The sequence below is a fragment of the Pristiophorus japonicus genome, chromosome 2 (genome assembly GCF_044704955.1).
Source record: "Pristiophorus japonicus isolate sPriJap1 chromosome 2, sPriJap1.hap1, whole genome shotgun sequence".
Classification (NCBI taxonomy): domain Eukaryota; kingdom Metazoa; phylum Chordata; class Chondrichthyes; family Pristiophoridae; genus Pristiophorus; species Pristiophorus japonicus.
Genome location: NC_091978.1, coordinates 16,451,884 through 16,477,178, shown reverse-complemented (window position 1 = coordinate 16,477,178; position 25,295 = coordinate 16,451,884). Strand labels below are relative to the sequence as shown.

At 47.9% G+C, this 25,295-nt stretch overlaps 1 protein-coding gene across 3 annotated transcripts in view; it reads left to right on the top strand.

Moving 5' to 3' along the window:
• Positions 1–25,295, top strand: part of LOC139236054 (dedicator of cytokinesis protein 2-like) — a 1,544,097-nt gene that overhangs the window by 1,414,174 nt on the left and 104,628 nt on the right. For all 3 annotated transcript variants that reach the window (XM_070866795.1, XM_070866794.1, XM_070866796.1), the window contains 2 exons: positions 13,328–13,417; positions 23,319–23,423. In XM_070866795.1, the coding sequence (XP_070722896.1) occupies positions 13,328–13,417; positions 23,319–23,423 (195 nt within the window). The remainder of the gene's footprint in view (positions 1–13,327; positions 13,418–23,318; positions 23,424–25,295) is intronic.

Sequence of the window (25,295 nt, the reverse complement as noted above, 5' to 3'; positions counted from 1 at the left end):
TTCTGCGGGGGCTTGACAAGGTAGACGTAGAGAGCATGCTTCCCCTCGTGGGGGAATCTAGAACTAGGGGGCACAGCTTCAGAATAAGGGATCGCCCATTTAAAACGGAGATGAGGAGGAATTTCTTCTCCCAGAGAGTGGTGAATCTTTGGAATTCTCTGCCCCAGAGAGCTGTGGAGGCTGGGTCATTGAATGTAGACAAATATTGAAACACAGGGGAGTCAAGGGTTATGGGGAGCGGGTGGGTAAGTGGAGCTGAGCCCAAGATTTGAGCAGCCATTATCTTATTGAATGGTGGAGCAGGCTCAAGGGGCCAAATGGCCTACTCCTGCTCCTATTTCTTATGTTCTTATGTACATGGGACGTCTTAGGCAGGAGAATGGGAGGCCGTGACCCGCCCCTTCTATTTTAAAATTCTCGTCCTTGTTTTGTAATCCCTCCATGGCCTCGCCCCTCCCTGTCTCTGCAACCGCCTCTAGCCCTGCAATCAATGTTCCCCCTAAGCTGCACAGCCGCGAAGCCTTGCAGCCACCTGCAAGGTCCTGCGCAGGTCGCTCACCGGCTTTTCCATTGCAAATATCGTGCAGTATAGAATTTTAAAGGGACTGGGCATTAAAAGAAACAAGCCACGCAGAACAAGGCGCAGCTTAAGGGAACATTGTCTAAAACCCTCAGATATCTGTGCTCCTCTGATTCTGGCCCCTTGTGCATCCCAGATTTTCTTCCCCCCACCATTGGCGGCCGTGCCTTCTGTTGCCTAAGCCCTAAGCTCTGGAACTCCCTGACGGGACTGGACAGGTTAGATGCAGGAAGAATGTTCCCGATGTTGGGGATGTCCAGAAACAGGGGACACAGTCTAAGGATAAGGGGTAGGCCATCTAGGGCCGAGATGAGGAGAAACTCCTTCACTCAGAGAATTGTTAACCTGTGGAATTCTCTACCGCAGAGAGTTGTTGATGCCAGTTCATTGGATATATTCAAGAGGGAGGTGGATATGGCCCTTACGGCTAAAGGGTTCAAGGGGTATGGAGAGAAAGCAGGAAAGGGGTACTGAGGTGGATGATCTTATTGAATGGTGGTGCAGGCTTGAAGGACCGAATGGCCTACTCCTGGACCTATTTTCTATGTTTCTATGCCACATTGTTCGCATGCCTGACAAGAGACTCCCAAAACATGCGCTCTACTCGGAACTCCCACACGGCAAATGAGCCCCAGGTGGGCAGAGGACACGTTTCAAGGACATCCTCTAAGCCTCCTTGAAAAAATGTAACATCCCCACTGACACCTGGGAAATCCCTGGCCCAAGGCCGCCCAAATTGGAGGAAAAGCATCCGGGAAGGCGCCGAACACCTTGAGTCTCTTCGCCGAGAGCAAGCTGAAGCCAAGCGCAGATAGCGGAAGGAGCGCGCAGCAACCCAGGCCCCCCCACCCACCTGTTCCTTCAACCACCGTCTGCCCCACCTGTGACAGAGACTGTGGGTCCTGCATTGGGGTCTTGAGTCACCTGTTTTAGTGTGGCAGCAAGTCATCCTCGACTCCGAGGGACGGCCTATGGTGGTGACCTCAAGGCACAGTATTCGGCAAAGGGGAGGAAAGCAGAACAAATCGAACCTCAGGACCAGGATTTGTCCTCAGGGCTTTTTGCCTATTATCATAGAATCACACAACGCAGGAGGCCATTCAGTCCATCATGCCTGTGCCGGCTCTGTGAGCTCTCCAATTCGTCCCACTCCCCTTGCTAATCACCCACAGCCATGATTTTTTTCTTTTTCCTTTTCAAGTATTTATCCAATTCCTTTTTGAAAGTTACTATTGAATCTGCTTCCACCTCCCTTTCAGGCAGCGCGCCTCAGATCACAATAATTCGCTGCGTAAAAAACAATTCTCCTCATCTCCCCTCTGGTTCTTTTGCCAACTGCCTTAAATCTGTGTCCTGTGGTTACTGACCCTCCTGCCAGTGGAAACAGTTCCTCCTTATTTACTCAAAACCGTTCATGATTTGGAACACCTCTATTAAAATAACCTTCTGTGCGCTAAGGAGTGCAATCGCAGCTTCTCTTACCTCTCCACACCACTGGAGCCCCTCATCGAAACAACAACAACTTGTATTTATATAGCGCCTTTAACGTAATGAAATGTCCCAAGGTACTTCACAGGAGTATTATGAGATAAAACATTTTGACACCGAGCCGCATAAGTAGAAATTAGCGCAGGTAATGAGGGTGGTTTTAAGGAGCGTCTTGAAGGAGGAAAGAGAGGCGGAGAGGTTTAGGCAGGGAGTTCCAGAGCTTGGGGCCTAGGCAACAGAAGGCACGGCCACCAATGGTTGAGCGATTATAATCAGGGATGCTCCATAAGGCAGAATTAGAGGAGCACAGACATCTCGGGGAGGGGGGCGGTTGGGTTGTAGACGGGGCCTGTTGGGCCTAGCAGCCTTAATCCCTTTTCTAAAAAAAGATTTAATTGGGTGAAGATTTTCCTGGGCCCAGATTCGTCAGATGGCTTGAATTTTAGGACAATCAGAGCCTTGCACTCCCTTCTGCCCGCTGTCTGCTGCAGGGCATGGGGCAGACCCGGAAGAGCCTCCTCTCTTGCGTTCTCAAGCGCCGAATCCCATCGATCAGACTTTGCGCCCTGCAATCCACTTTCCGCAGGTGCGGTCCCCTCTGAAGGCACTCAGAAGAGAGCAACTTGTTTAACCGTGACAGAAGGTGCAGCTTCTTTGCGTGTAGGCCCCTGATGAACTTGGTGACAGGTCTGATGATAGTATCTTAAATAGAAATTTCCGGAGAGAAGGAAAAAGATAATCTAGTCCTTGCGGCTGCAACGCCATGTCAGAGCAGTCCACACTTAAGTGTTTTATAACCTGCTTGTTACAATTTTAATAAGGCGTGATAAGCGATTATGTCAAGTATTTATCAACTGGCTGGAACACAGTGTTTTCTTGATTTTGCTAATTAATGGTTAGAGTGGTGTGATTTTTTTTCTGAAGATTGAAGATGTGTTTGTTATATTAAGCTTTATTGAATTAGCACAGGCCAGTGCTTTAGTCGGTACAGGCAATGTATGGGAGGATACGCAGAAGATTAATGCAGAGAAGGGTGAAGTGATTCTGGTCAGAAGAATGAGGAGATATGAACGAAATAGTACAATTTTAAATGAGGTGCAGGAACTGAAAGAACTAGGGGTGTATGTACACAAATCTTTGAAGATGGCAGGACAAGTTGAGGAGTCTGTTAGAAAAAGCATACGGGATCTTTGGCTTTATAAACTGAGGCATAGAGTACAAAAGCAAGGAAGTTATGCTAAACCTTTATAAATCACTAGTTAGGCCTCAGCTGGAGTATTGTGGCCAATTCTGGGCACCACGCTTTAGGAAGAATGTCAAGGCCTTGGAGAGGTGCAGAGGAGATTTATTTGATTGGCACCAGGGATGAGGGACGTCAGTTATGTGGGGAGGCTGGAGAAGCTGGGGTTTTGTTTTCCTCAGAGCAGAGTGGGGAGATTTAATAGAGGTGTTCAACATTCTGATAGAGTATACAAAGGTGAAATTGTTTCCACTGGCAGGAGGGTCAGTAACCTGAAGAGGGTTGAAGATAATTTGGGAAAAGAATCAGAGGGGAGATAAGGATTAAAAAGATTTGTACGCAGCGGGTTGTTATGCTCTGGAATGGGTGATTCAATAGTAACTTTCAAAAGGTGATTGGGTATATACACAAAAAGAAAATAATGAAGGGCTATGGGGAAAGAGCAGGGGATTGGATCGCTCGTTCAGAGAGCCAGCACTGACACAATGGGCCGAATGGCTGCTTCTGCGCTTTATGTTATAGGCCATATTTGATTCTCAGCCAAGGTATCGTGGCCTCAACAGCCTAGAGAGGGGAGAAATCAGCCCAGGATTCCCACTCCTGATCAGCGTTTTTTGGGCTGGCTTTTTGGTTCTGGTCATTTCGGGGCGGAAATGATAGCGGGAAATGGTTTGTGTCCTCAGTCACAAAATTCATCAGCTGGGCCCTGAGTGTGGGGTGGAGCACTAAGGGAGGCATTGAATGAGGTGCTAGGCCAGCTGAGCAACTGAAAGTCATGAGCTAAACAGCCGGTGTCGGAGCGCCCTGAGAGAGACCTTGCTTGAAGAAAAAAAAATTGTCACAAAACACACAAAAAACATTCCCCAATTACCTTGCCCACCCCACATTCGGATAAATTGCAAGAAAAAAATAAAAACAATCACATTTTCCTCATTCATTACTTACTTCACTCACCGCCGCCAGGACAGCTTCAAAACTTGTGTAACGAGAGAGGATTAATAAGCAATCTGGTCGTGGGGAAGAGTGACCATAATATGGTAGAATTCTTCATTAAGATGGAGAGTGACAGTGTTAATTCAGAACTTAAAGAAAGGAAACTTCGATGGTATGAGACGTGAATTGGCTAGGATAGACTGAAGAATGATACTTCAGGGTTGGCTGTGGATAGGCAATGGCAGACATTTAAAGATCACATGGATGAACTACAACAATTGTACATTCCTGTGTGGCAAAAGAATATAAAAGGGACTGTGGCTCAACCGTGGCTAACAAGGGAAATTAAGAATAGTGTTAAATACAAGGAAGAGGCATATAAATTGGCCAGAAAAAGCAGCAAACCTGAGGATTGAGAGAAATTTAGAATTCAGCGGAGGAGGACAAAGGGTTTAATTAGGAGGGGGAAAATGGAGTATGAGAGTAAGCTTGCAGGGAACATAAAAACTGACTGCAAAAGCTTCTATAGGTATGAAGAGAAAAAGATGACTGAAGATTAATATAGGTCCCTTGCAGTCAGAATCAGGTGAATTCATAATGGGGAACAAGGAAATGGCAGATCAATTGAACAAATACTTTGGTTCTATCTAAGGAAGACACGAATAACCTCCCGAAAATACTAGGGGACCGAGGGTCTAGCGAGAAGGGGGAACTGAGGGAAATCCTTATTAGTCAGGAAATGGTGTTAGGGAAATTGAAGGGACTGAACGCCGATAAATCCCCAGGGCCTGATAGTTTGCATCCCAGAGTACTGAAGGAAGTGGCCCTAGAAATAGTAGATGCATTGGTGGTCATTTTCCAACATTCCATGGACCCTGGTTCAGTTTCTATGGTTTGGAGGGTAGCTAATGTAACCCCACTTTTTAAAAAAGGAGGGAGAGAGAAAACAGGGATTTATAGACCGGTTAGCCTGACATCGGTGGTGGGGAAAATGCTGGAATCAATTACTAAAGATGCAATAGCAGCGCATTTGGAAAGCAGTGACAGAATCGGTCCAAGTCAGCATGGATTTATGAAAGGGAAATCATGCTTGACAAATCTTCTAGAGTTTTTTGAGGATGTAACTAGTAGAGTGGATAAGGGAGAACTAGTGACTGTGGTGTATTTGGACTTTTAGAAGGCTTTTGACAAGGTCCCACACAAGAGATTAGTGTGCAAAATTAAGGCACATGATATTGGGGGTAATATATTGACGTGGATAGAGAACTGGTTTGCAGGCAGGAAACAAAGAGTGGGAATAAACGGGTCCTTTTCAGAATGGCAGGCAGTGACTAGTGGGGTGCTGCAGGGTTCAGTGCTGGGACCCCAGCTATTTACAATATACATTAATGATTTGGATGAAGGAATTGATTGTAATATCTCCAAGTTTGCAGATGACACTAAGCTGGGTGGCAGTGCGAGCTGTGAGGAGGATGTTAGGAGGCTGCAGGGGGACTTGAACAGGTTAGGTGAATGGGCAAATGCATGGCAGACGCAGTATAATGTGGATAAATGTGAGGTCATCCACTTTGGTGGCAAAAACAGGAAGGCAGATTATTATCTGAATGGTGACAGATTAGTAAAAGGGGAGGTGCAACAAGACCTGGGTGTCATGGTAGATCAGTCATTGAAGGTAGGCATGCAGGTACAGCAGGCAGTAAAGAAAGCAAATGGCATGCTGGCCTTCATAGCGAGGTGATTTGAGTATAGGAGCAGGGAGGTCTTACTGCAGTTGTACAGGGCCTTGGTGAGACCACACCTTGAGTATTGTGTGCATTTTTGGTCTCCTAATCTGAGAAAGGACATTTTTGCAATTAAGGGAGTGCAACGAAGGTTCATCAGACTGATTCCCGGGATGGCAGGACTGACATATGAAGAAAGACTGGATCGACTAGGCTTATGTTCACTGGAATTTAGAAGAATGAGAGGGAATCGCATAGAAATTCTGACAGGATTGGACAGGTTAGATGCAGGAAGAATGTTCCTGATGTTGGGGAAGTCCAGAAACAGGGGTCACAATCTAAGGATAAGGGATAAGCCATTTAGGACTGAGATGAGGAGAAACTTCTTCACTCAGAGAGTTGTGAACCTGTGGAATTCTCTACCACAGAAAGTTGTTGAGGCCAGTTCGTTAGATATATTCAAAAGGGAGTTAGATGTGGCCCTCACAGCTAAAGGGACCAAGGGGTATGGAGAGAAAGCAGGAATGGGGTACTGAAGTTGCATGATCTGTCATGATCATATTGAATGGTGGTGCAGGCTCGAAGGACTGAATGACCTACTCCTGCACCTATATTCTATGTTTCTAAGTAAAACCGAAGCACGGTCGGAACTGGCGGCGTTCCACACCGGCTCGACGCTCCTGGGCGGTGCTGCTCCGCGACCCCCGCAAAACCGGCGACTAATTTCCCGCCATTATGGCCGCCTCCCCCCCCACGCCGCCTGGTATGCCAGCCCTATTGAATAATTCTGGCCTGATTCTGATGCCCCTCCGCAGCCCTGGATCAAATAATCCCCCGACATTCGGAGGCCGTGCGCGAGGCCGATCGCTCAGTGGGAATAATCGTGATTGTGCTCTCGGGAAATGGAGGTGCTCAACTTACCCTACCCATTCCCGCTCTCTGATCCGCCCGCCGCAATTGCCATTGGGGCCTTCACACGGGTGACCTAGGTGCCCGTCTCAGGACAGGAGCCGGCTGAAGTCAGGGTCCCGTGACATACGTAGGACTGCGTCCTGGAAGTTTGAGGCAGATGTGGGCGAAGCCTACTCCGTGCACACTCCACCCACTGGTATTAGGCGATGGCCTTCCTTAAAGGTGCCACTGCAGACCATCCTCTCAAGCCAGATAGATTCCTCAGCTCCTGCCCACCTCTGTTCGTAACCCTCTTCTCCCCTTCCCTCCCCCACCTCCCATCCAGCCCATCCTTCTTTAACATTGAACCTCTGGCTAGGCTTGGCGAAAGAGCCCTGCTGGATAGCCCACTAACCTCCTCACCCCACCCCACCCCACGCCCCTCCCGCCGTACCCCCCAGCATCGAGCGCCCACAGATCGCCAGCATTAAGCATGTGAAGCGCGGCCATTAGCATCACTCGGACCTCCCACTGAGGGCATCAGGCGGGCTCCGCCTGTCCAATGTCCACCTGAAGACCAATCTGCTACCTTGCCGTCTGGCCTGACCGGTGAAGAGTTTGGAAGAGGTATCAGAGGCAGACTTCAATTGTACAACCCTACGTCAACAAATGCAACTAGCATCAATATGGTGCCAACGTCCCAAGACACGTCACAAACATTTGTGGACAAAGTTTGACACTCGGCCAGATATTAGGACAGGTGACTAAAAGCTTGGCCAAAGAGGTAGAGCTGGATTTTCGGCTTGTTGCTGCCTCTGTTTTGGCCCCGGAGGGGGCAGCAATGGCGGCGGTAAGCTTTATCGGGTGGACGCCCAGCGCCCCGCCGGGGTTTTTGAGGCCGGTTTTGGTGGGGCGCGGAGCATTACCGACCGCCCGGAAGAGGCGAGCCGGTGTGCAATGCTCCTGGTTGCGACACCGGCTCGATTTTTGCCTCCCGCCCGATCCGTAGCACTCCATAGAGCGCCCCCTGGTTGGACTGCCTGTGAAAGCGGACAGTGAGGTAAGTAGTGTCCACCTCAGGTAAGTGTGATTAGTTTTTATTTTATTTTTTGTGACTTATGTTGCAGTGACTTGGGCTATGGATTAGGAATGTTTTCAGGTTTTTTTTTCTCCCCATGCCTCGCTCAGAATCGACTGCCCAATTTTGCTAAATGAGTTGCAAACTATTCCTGGGCGCAAATCTTCCCGCCCTGCTGTCATTACCGCCGCGAAATGAACAAAGCCGAAAACCCAGTCTGTAGGTTTTAAGAAGCGTCTTAAAGTAGGAGAGAGAAGCGGAGAGGTTTAGGGAGGGAATTCCAGAGCTTACGGCCTTGGCAGCTGAAGGTACGGCCACCAATGGGACTGCAATCAAAAGCAGGGATACTAAAGAGAAGGCAGAATGGTAGGAGCGCAGAGATCGCGGAGGGTTGTCGGGTCTGGCGGAGGTTACAGAGATGGTTGTGTGGGAGGGCGGGGTGAGGTGTGTGGGGGGGGTGGGGGAGCGAGATGAGGCCTTCAGGAGAAAATAAAGAAAGAAACATCAAATTAAAAATGACTGGATAGCTGCAGCTGGAAGTGGCTGAACGAGATACCGGGGGAAGCGGACAAAAGAGGTCTGAAGTGGAGTGCTGCGAGAATATCAAGCCATGGATTTAAATTGCTCCGATTCATCCCAGCACGAGTTTTGTCGGAAACAAGCGAGCCCCCCTTGAAGGCTGTGAAGTGGAATTAATTCGAACTGTCAAGGACCGTATTCTGCAGGCATACTGCTTCCTTATTTTCTGTACGGAGAAGAGATGCACTGATTCCCCGCTGAGCTTGTGGAAATTATCACTCGATTCCCAGATACTCTCACTTGGTATCCAGCTACTGTCTCAATCCCCAGGCACTATTGGTCACCTTAACTAAGGAAGGATATACTTGCCATAGAGGGAGTGCAATGAAGGTTCACCAGACTGAGTCCTGGGATGGGGGAAATTGTCCTATGAGGAGAGTTTGAGTAGACTAAGCCTATATTCTCTCATGTTTAGAAGAATGAGAGCTGATCTCATTGAAAACGTTTAACATTTTTATAGAGCTTGACAGGGTAGATGCAGGGAGGATGTTTCCTCTGGCTGCGGTGTCTAGAACCAGGGGATCTCTGTCTCAGAATAAGGGGTCCGCCATTTAGGACTGAGATGAGGAGAAATTTCTTCATTCAACGGGTGGTGAATCTTTGGAATCCGCTGCGCCAGAGGGCTTTGGAGTCTCAGTCTTTGAGTGTATTCAAGACAGCGATCAATAGATTTTTGGATATTAAGGGAATCAAGGGATATGGGGATAGTGCAGGAAAGTGGAGTTGAGATAGAAGATCAGCCATGATCTTATTGAATGGCAGAGCAGGCTCGAGGGACAAAATGGCCTACTCCTGCTCCTAATTCTTATGTTCGTATTTCTTATGTTCATACCCAGACACTGTCACTTGGATATCCTGTCACTGCAACTCAATACCCAGACATTGTCGTTTGACACAATTGTTCATCAATGACGTGCCTTGGTGGAACTGCTGTGCCCATGCACTCAAAAGCCAGGATGAAATCCGCTGAAGTGTTTGACTACCCCTCGTGTAATATATAATTCATTAACTTGTGGAGGTAGTGATGGGCCTTTTTCTTGAACCACTGCAGTCCTTCTGCTGGTGGTGATCACATGATGGGGTTAATTTTAACTTCAGCTGCCTAGGCCCTAAGGTCTGGAACTCCCTCCCTAAACCTCTGCGCCTCGCTACCTCTCTTTCCTCCTTCAAAAAGCTCCTTAGCTTTTGGTCACCTGCCCTAATTTCTCCTTATGTGGCTCGGTGTCAATTTTTTTTGTCTCACAATACTCCTGTGAAGCGCCTTGGGGCGTTTCACTTTGTAAAAGGTGCTATATAAATACAAAAAGTTGTTGCTGTTGTTGTTGTTCCATGTCCTTGGATTAGGGCGGAAGAATTCAAACTGATCTCTTGTTCCTTAGCATTCCCCAGCCTCCCCTGCTGGACGTCCATTTGGGTGGACGTTGAGTTAAGAAATGTCCAGCCTAGTGCATCAAGTCAAAAATCTTGCCGACTATCGAGGCACTCATATGACCCCTTGTGTGAGTTGGTAGATGGCACCTATTATCTATTTACCCCATCACAAAGCCAATAACTTTCGTGCTAGACCACTAGGAGCGAAATCAGCAAGCACTTTGTCTCACGTGTGGAAATCCGAAATTCTCTCTCCAAAAAAGCTGTGGATGCTGGGGGTCAATTGAAGCTTGAAGATCGCTAGACTCTTGTTAGGTAAGGGGATTGAGGGATTATGGATCAACAACAACAACACCTTGTATTTATATAGCGCCTTTATTGGAGTGAAACATCCCAAGGCGCTTCACAGGAGTGTCTACAGATAACATTTGCCAAATATTGGGACACATGACCAAAAGTTTGGTCATAGAGCTAAGGTTCAGCCATGATCTTATTGAATGGCGGAGCAGGCTCAAGGGGCCGAATGGCCTACTCCTGCTCCTATTTCTTATCTTCTTAAGGAGCATCTTAAAGAAGGAGAGAGAGGTAGGGTGGTGGAGAGGTTTAGGGAGGGAATTCCAGAGCTTGGGTCTCAGGCAGCTGAAGGCACAATGGTGGAGTGATTGAAATCCAGGGTGCTCAACAGGCCAGAATTAGCGGAGCACCGATATCTCGGAGGTTTGTGGGGCTGGAGAAGAATACAGAGACAGGGAGGGGACAGGCCATGGAGGGATTTAAAGATAATGATGAGAATTTTAAAATTGAAGTGTTGCCTAGCCAGGAGGCAATGTAGGTCAATGAGCACAGGGGTGAACATAAGAACTAGGAGCAGGAGCAGGACATTTGGCCCCTCGAGCCTGCTCCGCCATTCAATAAGATCATGGCTGAACTTTGATCTCAACTCCACTTTGCTGCCCTATCCCCATATCCCTTGATTCCTCTGGAGTCCAAAAATCTACTCGAAGACTGAGCATCCACAGCCCTTTGGGGCAGTGAATTCCAAAGATTCACAGCCCCCTGAGAGAAGGAATTCCTCCTCATCTCAGTCTTAAAAGGCCAGCCTCTCAGCCTGAGACAATGCCCCCTGGTTCTAAACTCTCCAGGCAGCGGAAACAATCTCTCAGCATTTATCCTGTCAATTCCCCTCAGCATTTTACATGTTTTAATGAGACCATGGGTGGATGTTTGGCTTTGCTCATTTCGGGGCGGTAATGGCGGTGGGGCGGTAAAGTTTGTGCCCGGGAACAGTTTGAGCCTCAGCCAGCAAAATTCGTCAGCTGGGCGGAGCGCTGAGGGAGGCGCTGTACCCCTCTCTTCGGGCACGAGGCCATCCGAGCAAGTGAAACTCCCGAGCTAAACAGCCGGCCTCAGAGCACTGTAAGAGAGGCCTGGGGGGGGGGGGCGAAAATATAAAAGAAACACCCAAAACATTCCCAATACATAGCCCACGCTACCACAACATAAATCGCGGAAGAATTAAAATATAAAAACAATCACAGTTACCTCAGGTGGACATTACTTACCTCACTGCAGCCGGTATCGGTCGGACCGCCCACTTTCACAGACGGGCCCAGCAGGGTGCTCTACGGAGCTTACGGATCGGATAGGAGCCAAAAATCAAGCCGGTGTTGCAACCAGGGACATTGCACAGCGGCTCGCCTCTTCCAGGTGGTAATGCTCCCCGCCCCGTCGAAACCAGCCCCAAAAACCGTGGCGGTTAGGGTTAGGGGCGGGGCGCTGGAATCTGGCCACCCGCCCGGATGTGGTAACCGCCACCGTTGCCACCCCTCCGGCGCGCGAACAGGGGCCGAAAATCCAGCCTCCCACCTCTCATTCTTCTAAACTGCAGGGTGATGTGTGAGCGGGACTTGGTGCGCGTTAGGACAGGGCCGGCAGAGTCTTGGATGGCCTCAAGTGGACGGAGGGTGGAACATGGGAGGGCCGTCTAGGGCGTGCACTGGAATAGTCAAGTCCTGAGGTAACAAAAGTAGGCAAACGGAGTTGAGATGCAGCTGAGCCGTGACCTAATTGAATGATGGCACAGGGGGCTGAATGGCCTGCTCCTATTCCGAAGTTATTACTGCAGGAGGGCGCAAGGATTGGCATGCAAAGCCCCTCAGAAAGAATAAATTGCATTGACATTATACAAGACAGCTCAGACAGAAACATAGAAACATAGAAACATTCGGCCCTTCTAGCCTGCACCGCCATTCAATGAGTTCATAGCTGAACATGCAACTTCAGTACCCCATTCCTGCTTTCTCGCCATACCCCTTGATCCCCCGAGTAGTAAGGACTACATCTAACTCCTTTTTGAATATCTTTAGTGAATTGGCCTCAACAACTTTCTGTGGTAGAGAATTCCACAGGTTCACCACTCTCTGGGTGAAGAGGTTTCTCCTCTTCTCGGTCCTAAATGGCTTACCCGTTATCCTTAGACTGTGACCCCTGGTTCTGGACTTCCCCAACATTGGGAACATTCTTCCTGCATCTAACCTGTCTAAACCCATCAGAATTTTAAACGTTTCCATGAGATCCCCTCTCATTCTTCTGAACTCCAGTGAATACAAGCCCAGTTGATCCAGTTTTTCTTGATATGTCAGTCCTGCCATCCCGGGAATCAGTCTGGTGAACCTTCACTGCACTCTCTCAATAGCAAGAATGTCCTTCCTCAAGTTAGGAGACCAAAACTGTACACAATACTCCAGGTGTGGCCTCACCAAAGCCCTGTACAACTGTAGTAACACTTCCCTGCCCCTGTACTCAAATCCCCTCGCTATGAAGGCCAACATGCCATTTGCTTTCTTAACCGCCTGTTGTACCTGCATGCCAACCTTCAATGACTGATGTACCATGACACCCAGGTCTCGTTGCACCTCCCCTTTTCCTAATCTGTCACCATTTAGATAATAGTCTGTCTCTCTGTTTTTACCACCAAAGTGGATAACCTCGCATTTATCCACATTATACTTCATCTGCCATGCATTTGCCCACTCACCTAACCTTTCCAAGTCACTCTGCAGCCTCATAGCATCCTCCTCGCAGCTCACACTGCCACCCAACTTAGTGTCATCGTCAAATTTGGAGATACTACATTTAATCCCCTCGTCTAAATCATTAATGTACAATGTAAACAACTGGGGCCCCAGCACAGAACCTTGCGGTACCCCACTAGTCACTGCCTGCCATTCTGTAAAGTACCCATTTACTCCTACTCTTTGCTTCCTGTCTGCCAACCAGTTCTCAATCCACGTCAGCACATTACTCCCAATCCCATGTGCTTTAACTTGGCTCTTGAGTGGGACCTTGTCGAAAGCCTTCTGAAAGTCCAAATACACCACATCAACTGGTTCTCCCTTGTTCAGTTCAGCATATCACACTAATTATTTCCTGCTTGCTGTGAACAGATGTGGGAGGAAGCCATTCATCTCTGCAAGGAGCTGGCAGAACAGTACGAAATGGAGGTCTTTGATTATGAGCTACTGAGCACGACCCTGGTGAGTAAATGCGAGCTTGCATTGATTATGATAAGTTAATGATGATTGACGATGCCCATTTTCCGTTCAGGCAATTAGTCTTTAACCCTCTGCTGCCTTTTCGTCTAATCCAGGGTGGGGGGAGGGCGAGGGGGGGGTAAATGATTAAAGGGGCAGTAAGCAATGACAGGCCTTAGGTAAAGTTGAAAGGTTAATGGCGAAAGCCATTCAGCTGTGAGGCCTTTTCGCACGAGCAGCTCAATACTGTCTCAGTATTAATCAACTGCCATTCTTGCAGCAGCCTTGGTCAGGGAGGTTTCTGTATTGGGGAGTGGGATTACTTCTATCATTCCATCTGATTAATTTTTTTTTATCCCGACTGTCTTCATTGCCTCATTTCCGAAAGGTGCTAACTCTTCCTGGGCCCACTGTTGAGAAAGGTATGGGATTCTTGGCTTTGTAAATAGGCCCATTGAATACAAAACCAAGAAAGTCACACAAATCTCTAGTTAGACCTCAGCTGGAATATTGCATCCAATCCTGAGTACCACACTTTAGGAAGGATGTCAAGGCCTTAGAAAAATTAAAACGAGGGGACATAGTCTTAGAATAAGGGGCCGCCCATTTAAAACTGAGATGAGGAGAAACTTCTTCTCTCGGAGGGTTGTAAATCTGTGGAATTCTCTGCCCCAGAGAGCTGTGGAGGCTGGGTCATTGAATATATTTAAGGCAGAGATAGACAGATGTTTGAGCGATAAGGAAATAAAGGGTTATGGGGAGCGGGCAGGGAAGTGGAGCTGAGTCCATGATCAGATCAGCCATGATCTTGTTGAATGGCGGAGCAGGCTCGAGGGGCCAAATGGCCGACTCCTGCTCCTATTTCTTATGTTTTTAGGGTGCGGAGGAGATTTACCAGGATGGCACCAGGGATGAGGGACTTAAGTTATGTGGACAGATTGGAGGAGCTGGAATTGTTCTCCTTGGAGCAGAGAAGATTAAAGGAGAGACCTAATCAAGGTGTTCAAAATTCTGAAGGGTTTTGATAGAGGACATAGGGAGAAACTGTTACCACTGGCAAGTGGGTCGAAAACCAGAGGTCATAGATTTAAATTAATTGGCAAAAAAACGAGAGGGGAAATTTCTTCAAACGGGGGGGTTGTTAAAATGTGGAACACACGACCTAAAAGGGTGGTGGAATCAGATTCCACAGGAACTTTCAAAAGTTAAGTGGACATGTACTTGAAGAGGACTAATTTGCAGGGTTATGAGGAGCGAGCTGGGGTGTGGGATTAAGTTTGATAGGTATTTCAAAGAGCCAGCACAGGCGTGATGGCCTGAATGGCCTTCTTTCGATACTGTTAGATTCGACTGGCCCAAATTTCTCCAACCCCTTTTTCCGACGCACTCACCCGAGATGCGCCAACTTTGCACGCTCAAAATGGCGCCAAAAAAGTTACTCACGATTCTGGCGGCTCTGCTGTGTGTCCCGGATCCTGGCACGGTGTATATAGTAGAGTGGGGGGGGCGGAGCTACAACCCTGCGCCGAAAACAGTGCCGACAGCTGTCCACATGCGCAGTGGAGTCTGTGCGCATGCGCAGTAGCTCCTCGCCCTCCCAGCGCGTCCTGCAGGCTTTGAGCGGGACCTGATGCTCGCCGCCCTATCCCTGGCCAAAGGCAGGACCCGATGTTCGCTGCCCCTGTTCCTGGCCGAATGGTCTCCCACACCAGCCCAAGAGCTTTTGAGCAGATGGAAACCTGCTGTGCTAACTTGTTTCTGGCAAAAATATGGGGAGGTTGTTTCTATTTTACACATCTTTTTGGAGTGCCTTGGCATAGAGCCTTTGGAGCCAATTACTTACAGAGACGGAAACATCGCTCGGCTTAATTTGTTTTAGGAAGATCCCTGTACAGGTAAAGAAATGATTGTGAAGGAGATCTGTAAAAATGTGCAAAAGCCCTGTACATGTAAGTAGCTGCTTGTGTTGTTTAAACTACTGTGATTGTGTGTTTGCAGAGTTCCTTTATTTTCTTTTCATCTTTCCTTAAAACTTTGTAAGCCTTAGTGCTTTAGGTGCAGGTCTTCTCCACTTCCTTCTATTTTTTATTTGTTATTGAATGCTTTTTGTGCTTTGTTTATGTAAAGTCCTGTCCCCTCAGTACAGATTCACATGAGGCATATAGTGAAGTCAAGGTCACTCTGGACCTGCACCTTTATTTCACAGCTCTGGAATGCTGCACTTGCCTGAGACCTGTCCTTAGATACCTGTCTCTTGCAAGTGCACCCCTGGTGGTAAGGTATGCTGGTGGTTACAGGTCATATCTTATTACAGTCATGTATAGCATGTTAGGATACAGTTATATATAATAATATAAGATACATGATATCACCATCCCCCAAGGTCTTATTGTCTTTATAGGTTCAATCTCTTAGGTGGTCTACGCTCTCGCATAGACCCCTGCCATAGTTTAGTACAAACACTTTGTCACCTATCTCATCCCATCTCCCCCTCGAATTTCTGTCATGGTACTCAGTCAGCTTACGGCGCTTTGCCTCAACGATTTCGTGCATGTCTGGGAGGATTAATGAGAGCCTTGTTTTTAAAGTCCTTTTCATCAACAGTTGCGTGGGGGGGATCCCAGTCAGTGAGTGCGGACGAGATCTGTATGCCAGCAGCAGTCGCGACAGGTGACCCTGCAGCGTGGGACCTTGGATTTTAAGCATGCCTTGTTTAATGATTTGCACTGCTCTCTCCACCTGGCCGTTGGAGGCCGGTTTGGACGGTGCCGTCTTGACGTGATTTATGCCGTGGTCAATTATAAAATCTTGGAATTCTGCGCTGGTGAAGCACGGACCATTGTCACTGACCAATATGTCAGGGATTCCGTGCGTTGCAAACATGGTTGCGAGGCTCTCCACAGTGGTGGAGGTTGTGCTCGAGTTTAAAATGCTGCATTCGATCCACTTTGAAAATGCATCTACAACTACGAGGAACATTTTGCCCATGAATGGGCCCGTATAATCTACGTGCACCCGCGACCACGGTTTGGTAGGCCAGGGCCAGGGGCTCAGTGGAGCCTCCCTGGGGGCATTGCTGAGTTGGGCACAAATGGTGCACCGTCAGACACAGAGCTCCAAGTCCGCGTCAATACTAGGCCACCAGACGTGGGAGCTGGCTATGGCCTTCATGAGAACGATCCCCGGGTGCTCGCGGTGGAGCTCCCGGACAAATGCCTCTCTGACTTGCAGAGGCATGACTAGTTGGCTGCCCCACATCAGGCAGTCCGCTTGTAGTGATAGATCATGCATGCGACTGTGAAAAGGTTTGAATTCCTCGGGGCAGGCATCGTGAGCCTTTGCCCAGTCACCGGTTAGGACACATCTTTTTACTAAGGATAACGTGGGGTCGCTGGCCATCCAGGCTCTGATTTGGCGAGCCGTCATGGGTGAACCTGTGGACTCAAAGGCATTGATTGCCATGACTATCTCACAGTCCTGTTCGTCAGACCCTTCCATGGTCGCCATGGGTCGCCTGCTGAGCGCGTCGGCACAGTTGTCTGTGCCTGGTCTGTGCCTTATGGTATAGTCGTAGGACTCCAGCATGAGTGCCCACCGTTGAATTCACGCTGAGGCGTTGGCATTTATTGCCTTGCTCTCGGATAGGAGGGACGTGAGGGGCTTGTGGTCAGTTTCTTATGCGAACTTGGCCCCGAAAAGGTATTGGTGCATCTTTTTGACACCGTATACGCACGCGAGCGCCTCCTTCTCTACAATTCCGTACCCGCGCTCCACCCACGAAAGTGACCTGGAGGCATAAGCTATGGGTTGTAATTTGCCCGCAATATTGACATGTTGTAAAACGCAAGCGCCCCATACGCTGACGCATCGCATGTGAGAACTAGCTTTTTACCTGGATCAAAGAAAGTCAAAACACTGTTGGAACACAGATGGTTGCATGCCTTATTGAAGGCGCATTCCTGGGCTTCCCCCCAAAACCAATCGCACCCCTTCCTGAGTAGCACGTGGAGAGGCTCCAGCAGCGTGCTTAAGTTCTGCATAAAGTTCCCAAAGTAATTGAGTAGCCCGAGAAAGGCACGCAGTTCTGAGACATTCCGGGGCCTGGGTGCCAGGCGAATTACTTCTGTTTTGGACTGCGTTGGGCGGATTCCATCAGCGGCAATCCTTCTGCCCAAGAATTCAACCTCGGGTGCGAGAAACAGGCACTTGGATTTCTTAATTCGTAGGCCGACCCGATCCAACCGCTTTAGTACTTCCTCCAAATTTTGGAGATGGGAGTCGGTGTCCCTGCCTGTGATAAGTATGTCGTCTTTAAATACAACCGTACCCGGGATGAACTTGAGCAGACTCTCCATGTTGCGCTGGAATATGGCAGCTGCCGACCTGATGCCGAATGGGCATCGATTGTACATGAAAAGGCCTCGGTGTGTGTTGATGGTGGTGAGTAGCTTGGATTCCTCGGTCAATTCTTGCGTCATAAAGGCAGATGTGAGGTCTAGTTTTGAGAAAAGTTTACCTCCAGCCAATGTGGCAAATAAGTCCTCCGCTCTGGGCAGCGGGTACTGGTCCTGTAGGGAGACCCTGTTTATGGTAGATTTGTAGTCCCCACAGATTCATACGGATGCATCAGGCTTCATGACTGGGACGATGGGACTTACCCAGTCGCTAAATTACACAGGTGATATAATGCCTTCCCGCAGAAACTGTCTAGTTCGTGTTCAATCTTTTCCCTCATCACATAGGATACAGCTCTGGCCTTGTGATAGACCAGTCGAGCATCCTGTGTGATGTAGATTTTGACTTTGGCCCCTTTGAAAGTGCCCACATCTGGCTGAAAGAGATGTTCAAATCGCTTTATAACTGTTGAGCAGGAGGTCCGTTCCTCTAACGACATGGCATGGACATCATCCCATTTCCAGTTTAGTTTTGCCAGCCAGCTTCTCCCCAGCAGTGCTGGGGGGTCTCCGAGGACAATCCACAGGGGAAGTCGGTTCACTGTCCCTTTGTGTGTGACAGAGAGCATGGCGCTGCTGAGGACTGATACGATTTCTTTGATATAGGTCCTTAGTGTGGAGTCGACCCTTGTGAGTTTTGGTCTGTCTCTTTTATGCGGCCACAGTTCTTCAAATTGTTGAGCGCCCATGAGAGATTGACTCGCTCCCGTATCCAGCTCCATGTTGACAGGTATCCTGTTGAGTAGGACTCTCATCATTATAGGAGGCGTCCTGTTGTTGGAGCAGTGGCCATTGATCGAGTTGACCCGCTGCACATCGGTGTCCCGGGTACTGTCCCCACCATCTTCTGGTCCGCCTTCCGACCCATCCGATTCGTATACCAGCCGAGCTGCCTTTTCTTTGCACATGCGGACCAAATGCCCTGTATTTTCACAATTTCTGCAAACAGCCTGCTGAAATCGACATTCCCTTGATGAGTGCCCACCCCCACACATCCAGCACAGACCGCTTCCATTGTTTCCAAAGAATGAGCTGCGTCTGGCTGATCTCTCTTGAGCTGCTCTCAGTTTGTAGTTGATTTCTCGCATTGTGGGTTGATGAGGTGTGAACGGCCGTTCCTGTGGCCCTTGATGGCTTCTGGCGCCACTGCCTACTGTCGAGGGCCTGCTCTCCCGCTTTTGTCTGTGTGTGGGGGTAGCAGCTCGTTTCATGCTGTGAACTCCTTGTTCCGATATTTCGTTCGTTGTCGTACCCGCATTGTAAATCAACCTCGTTTCTTCTTCCCCTGCCAAGAATGTCTGTGCAACCAGTGTTGCTGCCTGTAAGGTCAGGTTCTTAGTCTCTATGACCTTTCGGAATATGCCCGCGTGGCCTATTCCTTCAATGAAAAGTCTCTCAGCATTTCCTCAATCCGTCGGAGAACTCACATAAACTAGCCAACCTCCGAAGTTCCGCCACGAAGTCGGGTATGCTCTGGCCCACACAGCGTCTGTAGTTGTAGAACCTGTGTCTGGCCATGTGTAGGCTGCTCGCTGGCTTCAGGTGGTCTCTTACCAGTGTGCTCAATTCTTCAAACGACTTGCTTGCTGGTTTCTCGGGTGCCAACAAATCCTTCATTACAGCTGGTCAAGAGATGGGCTCTTCTCTTGTCTGCTTTGTCATCTCCTAACCAGTCTTTGGTTACAAAGCTTTGCTGGAACCTCTCTATAAAGTCTTCCCAATTGTCTCCAGCATTGTACTTTTCATCTGATCCGTTGTTCGCCATTCTATGGATTCTGTAATCCCGTAATTCGTCGCCACTGTAAAGTCCTGTTCCCTCAGTACAGATTCACACGAGGCATGTAGTGAAGTCAAGGTCACTCTGGACCTGCACCTTTATTTCACAGCTCTGGAATGCTGCCCTTGCCTGAGACCTGTCCTTATATACCTGTCTCTTGCAAGTGCACCCCTGGTGGTAAGGTGTGCTGGTGGTTGCAGGTCATATCTTATTACAGTCATGTATAGCATGTTAGGATACAGTTATATATAATAATGTAAGATACATGACAGTTTAGTGTTTTGTAAGTCTTGGTGCTTTAGAATGTACTAACCTGCGCTGATTTCTTAACTCTCCGCAAGGGTTTTCTGTGCAGCCACAAGTGGCCACATACGCTGGCCTAAGTTATTTTGGAGCAACTATTAGCTGTCCAAACTGGCTTAAATGGCCAAAACGTCCCCTTTTGGAAAAAAAAACTAAACTAAAAAAAATCCTAACTAACTCACTTACAGTGGCGCAAATTAAATGTGCAGAATGGGGATTTTTAAGATACTCCAGAAAAATCAAGTTGCTCCAAAAAAAACGGAGCAACTCTTGGGCAAATTTGGGTGCTATGATTCTGAGTTGCCATGCCTAAACTGTTGAGTTTTTTTATTCATTCACAGGATGTGGGCGTCATCAGCAAGGCTAGCATTTATTGCCTAATCCCTAATTTCCCTCGAGAAGGTGGCGGTGAGCCGACTTCTTGAATACAACTGAGTGGCTTGCTGGGCCATTTCAGAGGATAATTAAGTAAATCAGAATAAATCACGTGCCCAATTAGTTTAATGTGGTAATTTTTTTTATTAACATATTTTTAATGTGAGGTGTAATCAGTATTAAACACTAGTTGGTGATTACTGTGGGTCTGGAGTCACATATAGGCCCAGACCAGGTAAGGACATCAGATTTCCTTCCCTAAAGGACAGTAGTAAACTACATAGGTTTTTTTAGGACAATCCGGTAGTTTCACGGTCACCATTACTTATACTAGCTTTTTAATTCCAGATTTATTTAATTTATTGAATTTAAATTCCCCAGCTGCCGTGGTGGGACTAGAGCTCACGTCGCCGAATCATTAGTCCAAGCCTCTGGGTTATGAATTCAGTAACATAGTTACAATGCATTGCGGACGGCCAGGCTCTTTGACCTCAGAGAGAGTCACTGCTGAGTCGGATTTTGACTTCATCTGCTGTCCACAGCCATATGCTTTCCTAAGCAGCGGTTAGCAATAAAGAACAAGAATGCTACAACTGTACAGGGTATTGGTGAGGCCACACCTGGAGTACTGCGTACAGTTTTGGTCTCTGTATTTAAGGAAGGATATACTTGCATTGGAGGCTGTTCAGAGAAGGTTCACTAGGTTGATTCCGGAGATGAGGGGGTTGACTTATGAAGAGAGGTTGAGTAGGTTGGGCCGGTACTCATTGGAGTTTATAAGAATGGGAGGTGATCTTATTGAATCATATAAGATAATGAGAGGGCTCAACATGTTAGATGCAGAGAGAATATTTCCGCTCATAGAGGAAACTAAAACTAGGAGGCATCGTCTCAGAATAAAGGATCACCCATTTATAACTGAGTTGAGGAGCAATTTCTTCTCTCAGAGGGTCGTAAATCTGTGGAATTCTCTGTCTCAGAGAGCTGTGGGGGCAGGGTCATTGAATATATTCAAGATGGAGTTAGATACATTTTTGAACGATAAGTGAGTGAAGGGTTATGGGGAGCGGGCAGGGAAGTGGAGCTGAGTCCATGATCAAATCAGCCATGAACTTATTAGGAGAAGGCTCGAGGGGCCGAATGGCCTGCTCCTGCTCCTATTTCTTATGTTCTTATGTAGTAGGAGTTCCGCATCTCTAGCCCAGGGCTGCAGAGCTAAGCCGAGGTAAGCCAACTCACACCAGCGATCAAGACGCAATCCCTTCTGGTTGCTGTTCCCTTAACCTACTCGTCCAGTGATGGGTAACCAAACAACAGCCCTTGGGGCACGCACGTCTCCTGGGATCTGGTAATCAGGCCCTCAAAGCCCCACCAGCTCAATGTTATATATGCTTGAATGTCTTGGTCACTGGCTGATCCTGTTTGAAATTCATAAAGAACATAAGAACATAAGAAATAGGAGCAGGAGTAAGCCCTACGGCCCCCCGAGCCTACTCCACCATTCAATACGTTTTTAAACTCAACTCTGCTTTACCGCCCAATCCCCATATCGTCTTATGGCTCAAAAATCTAGCGATCTCAGTCTTGAATATACTCAATGACTGAGCATCCACAACCCTCTGAGGTCGAAAATTACAAAGATTCACACCCTTCTGAGTGAAGTAATTTCTCCTCATCTCAATCTGAAATGGCCGACCCCTTATCCTGAGACTTTGACCCCTGGTTCTAGACTCTCCAGGGGAAACAACCTCTCAGCATATACCCTGAGAAGCCCTCTAAGAATGTTCTGCGTTTCAATGGGATCACCTCTCATTCTTCTAAACTCCAGAGAGCATTGGCCTACTCTGCTCAATCTCTCCGAGTAGGATAGCCCTCTCATCGCAGGAATCAATCTACTGAAGTTTCATTGCACTCCCTCTCAGGCAAGTTTATAATTCCTATGGTAAGGAGACCAAAACATAGAAACATAGAAAATAGGTGCAGGAGTAGGCCATTTTGCCCTTCGAGCCTGCACCACCATTCAATAAGATCATGGCTGATCATTCACCTCAGTACCCCTTTCTGCTTTCTCTCCATACTCCTTGATCCCTTTAGCCGTAAGGGCCATATCTAACTCCCTCTTGAATATATCCAATGAATATATCCAATGAACTGGATGCAGCACTCCAGGTGTGATCTCACCAAAGCCCAAAGAAAGAACTTGCATTTATATAGCGCATTACTCAAACTCAGGATGCCCCAATGCGCTTTACAGCAATGAAGTACTTCTGAAGTGTAGTTACTGTTATAATGTAGGAAACCCAGCAGCCAATTTGTGTACAGCAAGCTCCCACAAACAGCGATGTGATAATGAATGACCAGATAATCTGTTGTAGTGATGTTAGTTCAGGGATAAATATTGGTCAGGGCGCTGGGGAGAACTCCCCTGCTCTTCTTCAAAATAGTGCCATGCGATCTTTTACATCCACGTGTGAGAGCAGACGGGACCTCGGTTTAACGTCTCATCCAAAAATGTCACACCTCTTCGCATAGCCCACCCCTCAGCACTACACTGGGAGTGTCAGCTTAAATGTTGTGCTCAGGTCTCTGGAGTGGGACTTGAACCCACAGCCTTCTGACTCAAGAGGCGCAGTTGGCAAGGCAGATACGATTGCGGCCAAGAGCATTGGCCAGAAAAAGGAAATGATTGGCCTGTTCCAGAGAGCTATTCAGCGCCTCCTGCTGGATGGAGAAGGGAGCATGGGTCAGGATCGAGTGAGGACAGAATGGCTCCTGCAACCAATGCACAAACTAACAGTCTGTTGGGTTCAGTGCCAGAGTTTGGCCAGCAGCCATGGAGCAGTATGCCAGGCCGAATGAGGGGGAGGAGAGGAGAACATTGACAGTCAGCAGTATAAAGCTGAGAAGATGCTAAATGGGAAAAAAAAAGAACCTTAACAAATGGGGTCCAGCATGTTTCTCACACATTAATCTTACTTTGTTCTGAATTTCACAGCAACGCCAAGCCAAGTTCTATGAAAACATCATGAAAGTTCTGAGGCCCAAGCCAGACTACTTCGCAATTGGCTACTATGGCCTAGCTTTCCCAACCTTCATCCGGGTAAGGACACTGTTATATTTTCGCACTAGAATTGTGCTCTATTTTTCTGGCGAGTGAAGGATTGTTTTGTGTTATAATTCACGGAGAGACACGCCTTTTGCTTTTAGAAACTGCATCCAATGCTGTGATGGAGGATGAGAGACTGATGGCCCCTTTTGGATTCAAATGTAATGAGACTTCCAATTCTCCATCATTGATTCTGTGCTAAATGAGAATACCGAGCACAGAATTTTCAGTATAGAGCGTTCTCTCATCTTTACCCACTCGCCTACGATTTCAGGAAGAATTCGCTATCATCCTCTCTTGTTTCTGTTGTGGGTACATCAGTACCTGAGAAAGTTGAAAGGTGAAAAGATCATTTAGGCCTCTCTCACTGTTGCACCCTCTCTCTGTCTCTCTCTGTCTCTCTCTTACTCCCAGTAGGGTTCACACAACCAATATTCCCACTAATTTTTTCTGCATGCGCAGCCTCTTTAAGGGGCTGCGTGGCCCATTCACATTATCACGCATGCACGTTTATTTCCATTTAGAAGCCGGCAAGCCGCCTGTGCGGGACCTCCAGACCTCTGTTCGGCCACGCAGCTTAACGTGAACGTTGGACACAACTAGTTTCTTTGAGTAAAGTCCTGAAACTCTGCAGTATGGCGCCTTTCGGGGCATAGTTTCAGAATAAGGGGCCGCCCATTTAAGACGGAGATGAGGAGGAATTTCTTCTCTCAGAGGGTCGTGAATCTTTGGAATTCTCTACCCCAGAGAGCGGTGGAAGCTGGGTCATTGAATATATTCAAGGCTCAGATAGACAGATTCTGGAATGATAGGGGAGTCAAGGGTTATGGAGAAGTGGAGTTGAGGCCAAGATCAGACCAGCCATGATCTTATTGAATGGCGGAGGAGGCTCGAGGGACAAATGGCCTACTCCTGCTCCTATTTCTATTTCTTATGTTCTTTCATGGCCTCAGGATGTCTCAAAGCACTTTGCAGTCAAAGAGGTACTTTTTTGAAGTATAGTCACTGTTGTAATATAGGAAACGTGGCAGCCAATTGGCTTACAGCAAGGTCCTCCAGACAGCAGTAAGATAATGACTGTGTTTTTTTTAATTGATGTTGGTTGAAAGATAAAGGTTGGCCAGGGCACTGGGGAGACGTCCCCTGCTATTCTTCAAATAGTCCCATGGGATTGTTTACATCCACCTGAGTGTTTCATGTACAATGGGCTTCGGTTGAACGTCTCATCTGAAAGACGGCACCTCCGACAGTGCAGCGCGCCCTCAGCACTGAACTGGGAGAGTCAAGCCTGGATTTTGTGCTCAAGTGCAGAGGATAAGGGTACGCGTGCAGAAGATAAGGGTATGCGGAGTCAGAGGAAATGTATTAGCATGGATAGAGAATTGGCTGGTGAACAGAAAGCAGAGAGTCGGGATAAATGGGTCCTTTTTGGGTTGGAAATCGGTGGTTAGTGGTGTGCCACAGGGATCGGTGCTGGGACCACAACTGTTTACAATATACAGTTAACCCTTAATTCCCTTATTGGTTAAAAATCTATCTATCTGTGACTTGAATACATTCAATGAGCTAGCCTCAACTGCTTCCTAGGGCAGAGAATTCCACAGATTCACAACCCTCTGGGAGAAGAAATTCCTTCTCAACTCGGTTTTAAATTGGCTCCCCCGTATTTTGAGGAATTTCTTCTCCCAGAGGGTTGCGAATCTGTAGAATTCTCTGCCCATTGAATGTACTCAAGTCACAGATAGATAGATTTTTAACTAATAAGGGAATTAAGGGTTACGGGGAGAGGGCGGGTGAGTGGAGCTGAGTCCACGGCCAGATCAGCCATGATCTTGTTGAATGGCGGAGCAGGCTAGAGGGGCTAGA